The sequence below is a fragment of the Pieris brassicae genome, chromosome 1, assembly GCF_905147105.1.
Source record: "Pieris brassicae chromosome 1, ilPieBrab1.1, whole genome shotgun sequence".
In the NCBI taxonomy this organism is placed as follows: domain Eukaryota; kingdom Metazoa; phylum Arthropoda; class Insecta; order Lepidoptera; family Pieridae; genus Pieris; species Pieris brassicae.
The window spans coordinates 12,690,904-12,706,079 of record NC_059665.1 but is presented as its reverse complement, the minus strand read 5'-3'; the positions used below and the strand labels follow the sequence as shown (position 1 = coordinate 12,706,079).

General features: G+C 33.7%; 1 protein-coding gene across 2 annotated transcripts in view; it reads right to left on the bottom strand.

Annotated features, from left to right (window-relative positions):
- Positions 1–29: 29 nt before the first annotated feature.
- Positions 30–15,176, bottom strand: part of LOC123720839 — a 38,446-nt gene continuing 23,299 nt past the window's right edge. For both annotated transcript variants that reach the window (XM_045677639.1, XM_045677630.1), the window contains 8 exons: positions 8,618–10,459; positions 8,265–8,546; positions 7,130–7,433; positions 4,531–4,818; positions 3,320–3,491; positions 2,320–2,519; positions 1,502–1,689; positions 30–1,024 (listed from right to left, as the gene is read on the bottom strand). In XM_045677639.1, the coding sequence (XP_045533595.1) occupies positions 754–1,024; positions 1,502–1,689; positions 2,320–2,519; positions 3,320–3,491; positions 4,531–4,818; positions 7,130–7,433; positions 8,265–8,546; positions 8,618–10,458 (3,546 nt within the window). In that variant the 5' untranslated portion in view covers position 10,459 and the 3' untranslated portion in view covers positions 30–753. The remainder of the gene's footprint in view (positions 1,025–1,501; positions 1,690–2,319; positions 2,520–3,319; positions 3,492–4,530; positions 4,819–7,129; positions 7,434–8,264; positions 8,547–8,617; positions 10,460–15,176) is intronic.

Sequence of the window (15,176 nt, the reverse complement as noted above, 5' to 3'; positions counted from 1 at the left end):
ATGCAATTGACTGAATAATATACTTTATTTTATACAGAACAAATTTATTTACGCATTTTATATTACGTATGTTTACAACTTACATCTAAAAGGTGGTGTCAAAATACTTGATGAATTACAAAATCACATCAAAAAATATATCGCCCAAAAAAAATATTGGTTACAATATGTTGGAGTTGGTATTGGAGGTATTTATAGAAGAACTCAAAAACTACTGGTTTGAAATCCTCTGAATAAAAATTAAGTATGGTTTATAAAGGGGTAACAATTATCTACCCTCTAGTTGATTTAGATAATTAGACAAAGAATACTAAATATTTTGGTAATGAATATAAATGTATGTAGATTTAAGACTATAGAAACTACGACTAGCAAATATATTAGTATGGCCTCTGGATACAGTAAGATAGTCCATAAATAAGAGAATTTTACACAATATTTACACTGTATGGAATGTATTGGCTATATATAAGCCCGATATTGAAAGTAATTGGTTCAAAAATAGGTTTTTAAAGTTTCATTGTATAAACACAGATGGCGCTTTTTTCAATAAAAACTTTAACGATTAGTATAAAGTATGGGACAGACACATTTTTGTGTTTTAAATTAATCGTAGGTTAGTAGGTGAACAGCCTATTAAGCATTTGGTTTTTAAAGATATGCTGGTATTTCTTAAGTACGAGGAGGTAAAAATTAACGCACTATTATTTCTTAACCACGACCAAAAGTGCAGATCGATAGATGGCGCTATAATCAAACATAACTCTCTTGCTTTGCCGAGAAGAGCATCAGAGATTCCATCAAATGTGGCCGAATCATATCATCCACGTCCTTCTGGTAGTCTTTAAAAGCATCCGGTTGATGTTTGTATATCATTCTTAAAGCTTTTAAACAATGAATCAACGTCTGGTCCGGGTTTGTGTCGGCGTGAGGGCGTGTTCTCTGCATCCTAACTAAACGGGTGAGATGGGGAACGCCCTCTAGTTGAACTATTTGTTGGGCCACTTCAGAGACAACGGTGAGTCTGTAAATGTGCATTAATTCGTAAATTGTTTTGGTTCAGATAAAACCGCAATTATAGCCTATTACTTTTATTAGGCTACCCACTGAAGTGTTTGCGAACCAATTCGACTTAGGGTACTTCAAGAAAAGAGCGTACCAATTCTTAAAAAGCAGGCAACGCACTTGCGAGCCTTCTGGCAAGGTGAGTGTCCGTAGGCGGCCGTTTCACTATTCAATACCTATTTGTATATTTTATAGATATGTATATATACACGAATAGGCATATTTTAGTTATTTTATTTTAAGGTTAGTTATTGTTTTAAAATATATATTATAATACTACTAGCCTGTGTTAGACAAATACACTGTGAAATATTATTAGACGGAATTTTGGTGGAACATTTCCTAATAGTTTTTAAAAGGACAGTTTTAGCTTAAATTTTCTATATAATAGAACAAATTAAGATAGCGAAGCGCAAATAGCTCGTGGATTGTTTACCTGGATATAGCTTCAGCAGCATGGCAATGCAATCGATGCTGCGCGCGCATCTCTGCAGCCCTTGGAGAGTGCGCGGGCGCAGCTCGGACAAAACACACGAGTGCTACACTGGCTGACGGGATACACGACAGGTGAAGGATCATTCTGTTCACTCGGGATAGTGATGAAAGGAGCGATGCTGTTTGTTCCTGTAAAACGTTTATTTATTTAGAAGAAAGAAAGGATATCTATTCGATCAGAACTACATAAAGAAAACATTTATTTCTTAAATTCATTTTGCGTCCGTTATGTCAAAAAGGTAGCCACTCAGCTCAAATAATGGTATTAAAGTTTTACTCGTTTTAATGTGATACAATTGTACGTCTAAAAATATATTGGAGGTCGTATTTCTCAGGGAAGATCCCCCATCGGGCTGTGGTAGACTTTCAGCCATCAAGGTGATGCTGAATAAGTTTAATACGGCTCGTACGGTATTACGCATAGAGAGACCTACTACTACGTGTACTACAAATACCCTCTAGATACACGAGGCATCCCATCATTTCATTTTTACCTCCTTTCCGAAGAATGTGTTTTGTCAAATCTCACCAACATCAAGATTGAGCATTCCGATAAACGAGTTAGGTCTGGATATCATCATATGACATAGTGGGTCACACTTTTAAATCGATTCTCGTTTTGTTTTTGTAATTTTAATTGTTTTCTGTAATAATAGTATATATATCTTTGTGTATGTCATGTTTGCCTATAAGGGCATGTAACATTAAAAAATTATCATTAAAATAAAGATACTATATCTATTAAATAGTAGCACATACCTGTAAGAATACAGAAATATTCGGGCCACGACGTTTTATAGCATCAAGAAGACGCTCAACGGTACGGTGACGTGTCAGCACTTCTATGATGTCAGAGTTGCTAGATTCCTCTTTTTCCAACTCCAGTTCGCGGACGAAGTTCACGAGACAAGCTGTACATAGTAACAGAAGCTGGCAGCACTCGGTTCGGGACAGCAGGCCTGCAAATTACATTGAGAAATTCATTTCTTCAATACGGTAATATTTTTATTTCTAATAAAAACAAGACCTTACTTACTGTTGAAAAATCAAAAAGATACTGTATTTAAAGTTAACTTAATATTTATTTCCAACACACAAATATACAGTAAGGACAATATTCTGTTGAGATGTTGGCAAGTGGCCGGAAGGGCTTTGGTATGGGATGCTACTAGTATGGACACGTGAGCTCCGTTTCAAGCCCCGCTCGGACAAGCAGCAGAGCAGGCAGAAAATAATAAAAGGCTGAAATATCCACCTTTGATTTGCTTCCCGTTGTAAATTCGTTTTCTAAACCAGAATCAAAACTTTTTTACCGGCTTCAATAATAACCATAACAAGGTTATGCATTTCTTTACTAAAGACTAATTTATTTACAAGTCTATATATAGTGTCTATTTTTTATATAAAGGGGGCAAACGGGCAGTAGAATCATCTGATGTTAAGTGATAGACCCCATGGACACTCTCAATGTCACAGGTTTCACGAGTGCGTCCTTTTAAGAATAGCCTTGTAAGAATCGGTACATTATTTTCTTGAATTCTTGAACTTAGGGTCCAAGTCGAATTGATTCGGAAATACTTCAGTAGGCAGTTGGTTTCACATAGCGGTGGTGCGCGGTAAAAATTGCCTTGAAAAACGCTCAGTATTACGGCGGCGTATTCCACGCCGTCATGATACGGGTGAAAATAATACCGTAAAATGGATAAATTCGTTAATAAAATTTCATAAATTTATATTTATATCAGCAGTCATTACTTACCAGTAATATTATTTACGATCGTGTTCAAATATACATGTAATTGTGTTAAGTCGTGGTGACCCCTCAACCACGGCGCAGTGATTTGAGTCAGAACAGTGATCGCCTCGCGCATCTGCGGCTCCGGGTTTGATTCATCCGACAGTATATCCGACAGGATTTCTATACCACCGCCCTGAATATTATGAAAACATTTCTTATGACACTTTCTTTATAAATATAATTAATTAGTAACGATTTTTACATAAAGATTTGTGAAATTAGTAAAAAGATTACACTAAATATTAGATTTTTTTAACAGGCGGGGGCTCGCCTAATGTTAATTGATATATAGGCGACGGGCCTATAGACACCCACATTGCCCGAATTTTCGCAGGTACGTCTGCGGCCTTTAAGTTAGTAGTAGGTTATAAATAAAAAATAAAGTCATAACTTATTAGTGTTTTTTACTTACGGTCTGTTTCACAATATACGGATAAGTTCTACATATGTTCCAAATAAGCTATATATTACTTATTGGTAGGATAAACACTATTGTTGCGTTTCACGACTGTCAGATAGATTCGTCACATAAAGTCCATCATAAGTTATGAGTCCGATGAAACGCGAAGTTTCTTATTCGGAACTTTTATCTTCCAAATAATTTATGTGTTGCATAGCTATTTGGTACTTTATCCAAACATTGTGAAACAGAGCCTTAATATGCCTTAAACAAAAGCTGTATAAAATGTATTCAACATTGGAGCTTTTGTTCAGACGACACGTGTGTAGGATAAGGTTATCTTAAAATTTCAGATAGTTTAGTGATTTTTATGCCAAACACATTTCAGATAAAATATCTGTAGGTAAGAACTTGTTTATAAGCGTGTACGTACGTTGTGCCCCACTTTACCCTTGCCAAAATTCTTATCTCCCGCACTCTATTTAACATACAAAGCCTAAAATATTTTATCTTTAAAGAAACTTAATCGATACCTATCATTTCTTTCCTCTTTCGAAAGAAAGAAATTACTACCTACCTAGTAACACAGTAAGAAAAACATAATAACATATAATGAAAAAAAGTAAATTTCGAGCTTAACTATCAGATTGACCTCCGGGCCCACGTTGCGAAACAACGATTTAAAGGGATTAAAAAGTCCAAAAAAAACGTATTCCAATTACAAAGCATGTTAGAGAAGAATATTGATAATATTTTATTCAGAAAAACTCACCTCTTCAAACTGTTTGATAGCTTCACCCGTAATACAAACAGTAGCTAGAGCCCTCAAAGACAGAGCTTTAACGGAACTTTTATTTGACTCAATAATAGCTGTTAAAAGCGCCCGGGGCACCCCACAGTCCACGAATGGCAGGTCGGTGATACTCTTGATGATCTTCGTGCACTTGTCGTGAAGATTTCCCTCGGTATTACCACTTAGCATAGCCAAGTGTCCGATTGAAGTAAGTGTGCTTTTCAAAATCATGTCCGATGGTGGTTCTTCGATTATTGAAACCAATGTCTGAAGAAAATAATTTAATGTAGGATGTTAACATAAATGCAAACAAATAAACTACATAAATGTAATTAAAGCACTGAAATTGATGAAATTTACAGTCAACTATAAGTAATTTGGTTTTGTTAAAAAAAATTGAGAGTTGACGAACGAATCTGAGAGTAGGATAAAAAATAAACGAAATTGTAATTGAAAAAAACTGGCTATGGGTTCCCAAATCTTACACATTAACACATTTTTATTTAAACAAAATTTATCAGACCTATTTTCAAGCTATCCTGGTTAAGATTGTAAAAGAATTAACAACGTCACGTTTCATTAGATTATGATTCCATTTTTGAAGCAAACAATAATTGTATTCTTGATCTATATATATACACGATACCATCAGTGAAACTGATGAAGAACTGCATAGTCATCGAAAACACAAGGTTTGTTATAATATAATTGCAATAATATAATAAAATATAAGTGTTATACACATATAAGAAATATTTATCTACAATGTTGTTTATTGGAAATAACAACTAAGGATTCAAGTTTCTTGTCGATTCCTGGTGCATAAAATGAACCTAATCACGATTACAGCTCAAATAGGGTTCTCCCCCAGAGGTATTTTCCTTCTTAGCAGTACCGTAGATTTAACCCCTATTCACAAAGAAAGCTGTTATATACGAAGAATACCTCGTGGAGAAACTATAACGATAACCTAAGACACAAAAAGGATGGACTGTGCCAGGTACAGAAGGCCTAAGTATCTGGTGAAAAATTATCACGGAGATAGATGTCAGAGATTTTTTTTGTCTCTCTGACTCTTTACGCTGTTATAAAAATTCACGCACTGACTCCCATGCACACAAGCTCATGCTTTATGTTAACAAAATCAAAATTATAATTTATAATAACACAAAAAAATTACCTTGAAACAGGTATTTGTTTCCTAAAAGGGTTCCCAACATGCATGTTACACATTGTAATGCACGGTTATGATGAATAAACGCATTTATATTCTAAAAATCTATTATAAACTAAAAGAATATTAATTATTAAGTACTTTGTATTCGTATTTTTGTATTGGCAACCCTTATGTCACCCCAGGGAAGCCGGATTCTCTAGCGTTCAATGAATATTGCATGCACAAAATATTATATAGAAGCTCATTCAGATTCTACGATACGCCGCAACCTGCATCTTAATGATTTAAACGCTAGGACCTAGTTGGCCAAGTGACTAAATTACATTACAATTTTATGCGTAACTCCTTAGAATTTGAATAGCTTTGTAATAACTACGGAAAGTAATAATGATTAAAGATTGTCACAGAATTGTGTTTTTTAGAAGGTTGAATATAGAATATGACTTTTATTTTGTATGTTTTATAACACTATGTGCCTATTTTTTTAGTATAGTAGTTATTTTATTCTAGGTACAAGACCTTCACATATAATTATCAAATCAATGCATATAAAATATTGGAAAATCTATTTTAAAATATTTAAACTACCTTTTGGAAGGGACAATTAGTTTTTTTAAATTTATAACTTGTAATTTTGTAACTTTAAAAATTGCCTTTTAATAGATGATTAAAATAAATGATTTGACTTTGACTTGGATGTTGTAGACTTTTGTCAACATCATCGTCTAATTCCCATTTCAGAACAGTGAGTACTATCTATATTGTTAGTTATTACAGTGATATGAGGAAATATTTTTTTTATTATATTCTTTGCTTTCTATGCTTTCAAACGGCTAATTCATATTTAGCCAATATTGTAAGATTAACAGGACGTATGATTTTAAATATATAAACTATTATTTTATTGTTTACGCTTTTTGCAGTATTGTTACCTACTAAAATTATTATTGAATTCCTACTAAAACGCAAATTCACACCGCAAATTGATTGGCATAGGGAAACCACCGATCATTTACGCGATGTTTTACATAATATCCGATTCACTGTAGTGACAATAGACTTATGATAAAAAGTGGGAAATGTTCAATATGAAATATTTTATTAAAAAAAATTACGTTACGGGAATTATTTGTGTCTGACTATACTTCGTCGTTCATTAGAGTAAAGATTAAAGTAAATGTAACTATCTAATATATATATATAGATAGTTCGGAAGCTAAGAACTTTTACTGCCTCCAATCCAATGTGTGATTTTGTTTACCAAAGTATTTCATAAACATTTTTGTTGGTTGTGAGGTACGTACAATCTTTCATAAAACATGTCAATGGAATCTAAACTGAACAAAACGTGATCCACAATCGGTGTTAATCAAAGTTAAAGAGAAATTAAAAGATTATTACCTTCATCTGCTGAACAAGAACCGCCTTTGTTGTTTCCAAGAAGATACCGATCAACGTATCTATATGTTTTTCGACCAGGTTCCACTCAGGACACGACTCGTTCAACTCAATCTTCACGTCCTCGCCTATATCTATTAACTTCTGCAAATACAGCTGCAAGGACATTTTGATTTTGTCCCATCTCTCTGGCGTTTCGCCTGGGGGCTTCGTGTTTAAGGTTATACTGTGTGCCAGAACGAATTCATTGATATTTGCGACTAATAGACATATCTGTTCTTCGCCGATTTGCTTCAATTCCATTTGCCTGTAGAAATATATAGATTATATCGAGAGGTATATACGAATCTTGTTTAAACTGGTATTGTTAGTGAGAGCAGTGTTGGCCTAGAGTCTAACGTGTGACTCTTATCGATGAGGTTTTCGAGACCCGGCAGCACCACTGGACTTTCTGTCCATGTGCATTTAACACTCGCGGTGAAGGGAAAACATCGTGAGGAAACCGGCATGGCGTAGCCCAAAATTCGTAGTGTGTAGTTGCCTATTAGAAATGATCACGGAACACATGCAGTAATCTGAGGCCCAGACCTAAAAGATTGTAACACCATTGGTATATATATAAATCTGGTATTATATACTGATTACAGTGATATGTTACATTATATTTAGCAGGAAAGAACACTCTAACAGAGCTGCAATTCCAGGGATTGTCCTTATTAGTATTGTGGTTATATCGCAAAGTCGTAGAAAATTCAACGGAATGACCTCACTGTTATTAATACTTAGATGCCGTTGAAAAAATGATACTTTTAAATTATTCGAGATGACGCAGCTTGTACATTATGTACTAATTGTAATCACTTAATATCCTGTTTGTTAATTGATATTTTATTTTAAATACCTTATGGCAATTCATAGTCATTTAATCAGAAATAATTATATCTTTACTTATCTTTACGTTTCAAGGATATGGAAAAATAGTACAGGTTTTGGCTATAAAGATATTAAGCTATTTTTAATGAAGTACCTTTATAAAACTCAGCCATTCATTCGGAGACCAAACATAAAAAAGTTTTGAATTATTTACGGCATATTATTGGACGGTAATTGTCTAACGCGAAAGCAAAAAATAAATTACCTCAAGACGTCACTGTACTGGTGGACTATAATCTGACCGTGAGTTTGGACTTTTTTGATGTTCCCCGTAATTGTTGCTGAACTGGCTGAGACTAGTGCTTTCATTTCTGCGCCTAACGGCTTGCTTTGCAACGTCGTCATACACTCGTTCTCGCAGGAACCAACTAGGTCACATAACCAATACTGCACCGGCTCGGGCTTCCGGTCACATAATCTCTCCAAAGTCGTCTGGTCTATACTCCTTTCTCTATATAGTATCTCGTTTTGATTATTCAATACAAGCCTGTGAAAGAAACTCTTGTTAATTACTGCAATTATGACAATAAAGTTTACAGTTAATGTTGCGAAACTTACCTGCTACTATTGAAGTTTTCTAATAGGTTCACGCGTCTCACATTTTTGGAACCGCTTTGGGCGCCGTTCATATAGTCTTGAGGCGCCAACATTTTTGGTGTAGAGGTACAAGCTAAGTCTAGTTGTAAATCGGCAAAATTCATCTCTTCATCTTTTAATTTTTCTCGTTTAGTATCATGCGTTAAACTTTTATTGATTTTCGTGTTTGTCTCATACGGTGTCTTTTGCTTGTCTTGGAACTCTAGCGGTGGTGTCACCTTTCTAAATTTAGAACTTTCGTCACTGCTTGATTTGTCTTTGTTAGCTTGTAATTCACTTTCAGTACCAATCAGCCTTTCATTGTAGTGAGGTATCAGCATTTCTTTTTGTGGGTGGCCTACGATCACCCATGAGTTTTGGTCTATTGTTCTGGGTAGGCCAAGGGCTGGTACCCGACTTCCATCGAGGATACCACCAGCTTGAGTTTCTGCTACTTCAGTTTTACCTTTTTTCGATGGAAATATCCTTAAAAGATCTTTTGTCTTTTCTTTGGCTGCCATTCTTTGTTTGGCTTTGGCTCCAGCTTTCTTTGTTGGCTTTAAATGCAAGCTATCCAATATATTCTTGGCTAGTATGGCTTTCGTGGGTTTATGCATTTGTTCTTTTGGATACTTCTTCTTTTCTTCCTGTAAATCATTCTCATCAATGTATCCTAAAGAATGATATCCTTCGTGAATGTCTAATATTTGTTGATCTAGCCTCTGTGCTTCAAAGTTTAATGATTGATTTAATCTGTTTCTTTGAAATTTGGGTGTTGTACAGATTGGTGATTCATCCTCATTTGACATACTTCGCCTATATTCTGGTTTGACGGCTATAATTCTTTCAGTAGGTACATAAGACACATTAGAAATGGGTGTTCTATTTCTTGGTTGATTATTAACAGCTATTTCGTTATTGTGTGCCAATTTGATATATTCCAAGCTATCATCTGATTTATTTTTACTTGTTTCTAAGTCCTTTACTTTTGCTACTTTGCTGATTTTAGTGCTATCCGTACTAGAAACAAACTTTTTCGGAGGGTACTTCTTTGATGGGCTTAATACATTTAAGTTCTTATTAATTACAGATATATCTTTGGTATCTTTTTCTATTGCACTTGTATTCAAATTATTTTCTTTATTACTAATATTGTTAGTAGATTTAGGACAAGGAATTTTGTCGCTACTTTTATTTCTGTTATCATCCGGCAACGGGCTATTCATATTCTTTGGAGAAGGATACTTACTTATTTCGTCATTGTTATTATCTTTTAAAAGTTCCAAGTGCTCCTTATCGTGATGTACTTCACAATATTTTTGGAGATCATATGGAGTCTGTATTACACTGCTACTTCGTAACCGAGGTTTCGGTGTCGGCGCCTCTGGACTATTTGAGTTTGGACTGTCAGTAACATCTTTACTCTCAAAATCTATAGCTTGTTTAACAGTGATGTTTTCGTTATTGTTCGAATCATTACTACCAGATGACTTATTTCTGTCAGAGTTATCCGGTGAACAATAATACTGTGAAACTGGCGGAGAACTATCCGAATCGGAGAATCCGGAGTCTTGGCTTTTGTGACTTCCAGGACTGCCGTGACGTAACGGCCATTGGTTGGGAGCATTGTTCGCTCTTGCTATGTTATCGTCGCTGTTGTTTCTTTGTTCGGGTTGGTTAGCGATCCAGTGCGGCAATTGAGGCTCCCAATTTTGATCCGCTCGATTGTTTGGACTCCAAGCAGGTTCAGCCACAGGACTGCTGACGGTCGGTGGTGAATCACCCCACCACACCTTACTTCTTGTTCGTTGAAAATTCGACATCCTGCAACAGAACAAAAGACGTAAATGACTCGTGGGAAAATTGGTAGGTTAATGATCGGTTGGAGTGACGTAATTCCTTGGTCCATTATGTGTGACTACGATTGAGGTGCGTGGTGCATGATGCGTGTCGATCATAGCTAAAATTGTGTAGCATTACTAAAGTGTTATATTATTATTAAATATTATAAGAATGAGACGTATGTATGAATACAAAACACGAGCTGGCAGATGTTTGAAACCGTTGCTGAACCTATTGTGTCTAAGTACGAGGGCTTGGAGTGTTTTCATCGGTCGTGATTTCATCTCCCCTCGTGTTTGACTTAAAAGTCTATTAAGAACTACTCATTAGCAAAGTTGTCAAAAACGCAATCACAAATGTAAAAACTATACGATAGAAAATGTGACTCAATTTTCTGATTCATTCGCACTTGTATAGGTTACGGGATAGAGATAAATGTTTACTTAACTCGTCAGAAACGTATTACCACTTGTACGATAATGTTTAGCAATAAAATTTAACAGGCACAAAATCAAACGCCTATTATGTGCAATATAAGAGTTTATTAAATGTAATGTTTTGTAGTAATCGTCAAGCCTAGTAAAGTCATTTTGTCATGGTTACTCCATAACATTTTTTAGATCAGATTTCAAAACCAGTACTAACCGGTATGTGTTAACTGAGAAAAAAGATTTGTTCATTTTTAAATGTTTTTACTGTGACTGTATATTATTGTTTATTACGACATTAGCTACGAATATATAGCCTTAATTTCTTTAACTTTCTAGATGACATAAAAAATCAAGTTTATCATGACGTACATAATCCGAGCAGTAAGGGTTCGGCTCTGTACATCGATAGCAAACAACGTCTATGGTGAGAGAAAAAGTAGAAAGAAAGAGTAAACCATGGTTCTTTAAAGTTCTAAAATTGTCACTTCTATTATTACACATAATGTGTTTAGGACATGTGTGTATACCTCATCATTTAGCAAGGCTTCCTGTTATTGATGGTTATATTTGTGAGTGTGGAGAAGATATTGGTGACGTCGACCATAATTTCTTTTCTTGTTCCCAATATGACCGCACCTACTTGGTGAATTACTTACTTTTTTTATAATCAATAATAATATTAAGATGAATATGTTTATGTCCATATTTTGATTTTAACTAGCTTATCCCTTTGTTTCCTTTTGGTGAATTTGTTTATTTTTTCTCGCACATTTTACTAGAAACTGACATAAAGTTAAAACTATTGTCATAAAATATATGGACTACCCTGTCAGTTATTAGATCTATAGTCTAACATAAGCACCATAAAAAGTAAGTTGAAAAACTATTTTTATACGCATTTGTCGGGTTCCAAGACTGGCATGGTTACATTAATATAAACAACAGTGATTTTAATATAACGTATTATTTTATTATATTATCCTGTAACATAAATAAAGAAAAAAATGCGTGACTTTATTCCCATAGAAGACATATCAATAACGATAGGATTATTAAAGCATAAATTCTTTAAAACGATTTGATGTTTATACATATTAATACAGTAATAATTATCTTTATTCTCTACGCATTTTATGCAATATTTCTTTTACGCAATCAGGAGTTATGACAGTGTAATTGATTCCGTTTAGTCAGGTAACTAAATACTTGTGTAATTAGTTAAATTAGTTTCTATTAGCACTCATTGATAACTGATAATTGGGTTAGATACTTGGTAAATGGTTCCATGGATTGTATAACACAATTTTGAAATCAAAACCGTTTACGACGACATCGTTTTGAACATACCGGTTATATTGACCAAAATCAAAGGTAAAAGTATCAGTTTCTATCGGTTTTTACGACTTAATATGAGTAGTCCCGTCGATGTCGTTATAACAGATTTTAACTGTATAAGAATAAAGGATGTAAATTATTAATCAAGTATAAGCTATATTAATATGCAGTTATTGATTCTACAACATATCTTCGCAAAATTAAGATTTAAGTCAAAGTTATTTCTATATTACAAGATGTACCCACATCGTAAGTTTTTATTTATATAACATAATACTAAGCGAATTAAATATAGGGAAATGCTCAAGATAGAGAGAGACGGAGCTAGAAGTTCTTGGAAAAAATATATTATTTATAATTATTTCTGTATACAATATTAAGTGTGTATATTTTGTAAAAGTTGCTAAATGTTTCAAGGAATAAATGAGGCTCAATTATTACTATGCGAGTACATTTTACTAAGCATTCAATTGTCAAAACAAATGTCAAAATATAGAAGTAATTTGAAAAAAATTAATGAATAGGTAATATTCGCCAGTCATCTGTATATCACACCAGTGTTAAATCAAATTATAGAGGTTATAACCGACACTTATAAATCTCAAGTGCATTCATATTCAAAACGCTTTTCGTTTATTTTTTAATATTAATTCCTTTGTTTAGGTGTGAAATGAAACTTTTATTACAATTAATTCGCATTATGAGGGCGCTGTGTTATATGCGGGATAACGTATAACTTAGGTACATTTCCAATTTTGTATAGACCTAAGACAATTTTCAAAGGAAATGTGTAAAACTAAGGCCATGGTTTTAAGGATACATCCAATAAGCTTTTGACAAACGAGAGTACTAAGCGGTAAGTGTGAGCTAAAACACAAGATTTAGCGTGAACTATGTGGTTACTGAATCTTACCGTCAAAGGGTCAACTTTGATATAAATTTGAGATTTTAATTCGTTTTTAATTATATGCAAAACCAGTTATGCATGTTTGACCGGAAATTATGAAATCCACTAAACTTTTAAGTTAACATAAAACGGTACATTGTCAAAATGATTATTATCTATGGAAATTATGTAGTAAAAGTGACTCACGGAAAAGCGGGAATGTGTTTTATTATAATATTAGTTGCCTCCGTGGATTACTTGTTAACAGATATTGCATATAAATAGGTGGTCTTAAGTACGATTCCCGGCAAAATTATAAGTATTTCCATTGGTACTTTATACTTCTGTGTAATCTACTAATTTGATACCACAAAACGATAATTGTTGCGAATAAAACGGTATATTTCCTTTATATTTATAATTAAAAATAAAATAAATCAGTTTCATGATCGTTTGTCAATCTCATAGGCAAGTAGGTTGATCAGCCTCCTGTGCCTAACACACGCCGTCGACTTCTTGGGTGTAAAGTAGGTTTCCTCGAAATGTTTTCTTTCAACGTTGTGTTAATCAACAACACGAAACAACAATGAATGATAAATATCGTTTAAACTTAAAATGTTTAAAAACAATAGAAAGCGTAAAAAAATAGAACATAAAACTATTTATATACATAGAAATAACTACAAGAACGTTAATAACTGAAGTACACGTATAACCTTAAACTATAAGATAAGTTGGGAATTTTATCAGGAGTCTTTGACCTTCCGAGGCCCTTGTCGACTTCCTTAGTATTTGATACGCTTCAGTGACAACAATAGTGCAATTTGCTTATTCAGCTGGTTGACATTGAATATTGAATTTTGGGAATCGCCTTCGTTCATACAGAACCGTAAAGACTGTATATGTTTAAGCGCTAATCATTTTGTATGATATTTAATGAGTAAAATATAGTATGTTTTTAGAAATTTGTCACTTCAATTAACGGGATTTGAAACTAATGTATTTTTTAAAGAATGTGTTATGTATATTTAGTAGAACCGTTTTCTTACAGTTAAGTTACAAACGAGCTCGGAATGTTTATGTCCACTTGCTAAAGTGATAAACTATTTAACTGTTTAATCGTGTTCATATGATAAATATATAAAATTAGAAAGAAAAGAAATTACAAAAAAATTATCATTCATCTAATTTAATTATTTTTAACGTGTGCCTAACTGTGAGTGTAACGTGGAATGTTTCCCAGGAAATCTAATTCAGCATATCTGGGCTCGTGTTTCAACCTTTTAAGCTAAGGTTGGAGTGAACTCCAGGCAAGAAGGAGCTTTTAAACAAATGCGCACGATATCGTGGCGTTTAGGCATGATCGTAAAATCAGGTCATACATATATTTAATAATTCGGTATTAAAAACACCACACCGCGATCGTGCAACAGAGAAAGCATGACTAAATTATACAGGCGATGACACATTTACATCGCTCCAATGGTTACGTGATCATGGCTTTATAGGAAAACATTGTTCTTAGAACACATACATTGCACAGATTGATTTGTGATATATTCTTTAACATTATGAATATGAGAGAATCGACACGCACATATATAAACTGTTATGATCTGATTAATTAAACTAGAACGTCTTAGTATGTTCCAGTGCCTTATTTACAGTTAACATCAATTTAATTTAATTTCAAAATAAACATAAATGAGAAATTCTTATTGATTGTTATTTAAACAAAATAAAAATATATTTATTCTATAGATATACATTACAAGGCATAATATTTGGAAACCCTTTTACTCGTAAGTAAAAAATATTTGTGCCACGGTTCCCAGCTCTTCTATAAAAAAGTAAATTTTTGTCGGTTATTTTAAATTACAATTTTGATTTTAACTGTTAACACCAACTTCTCCCATTTTTTTCCGCGTTATATGGAGGACGGAAATCGCGTAATACGAAGAGCCCCTCAAGATATAGCAAGACCAATGCACCATATTTTTCTTAGTTTTGGTACTGGTATTTAAGAAATATACTTGGCTTTATATTT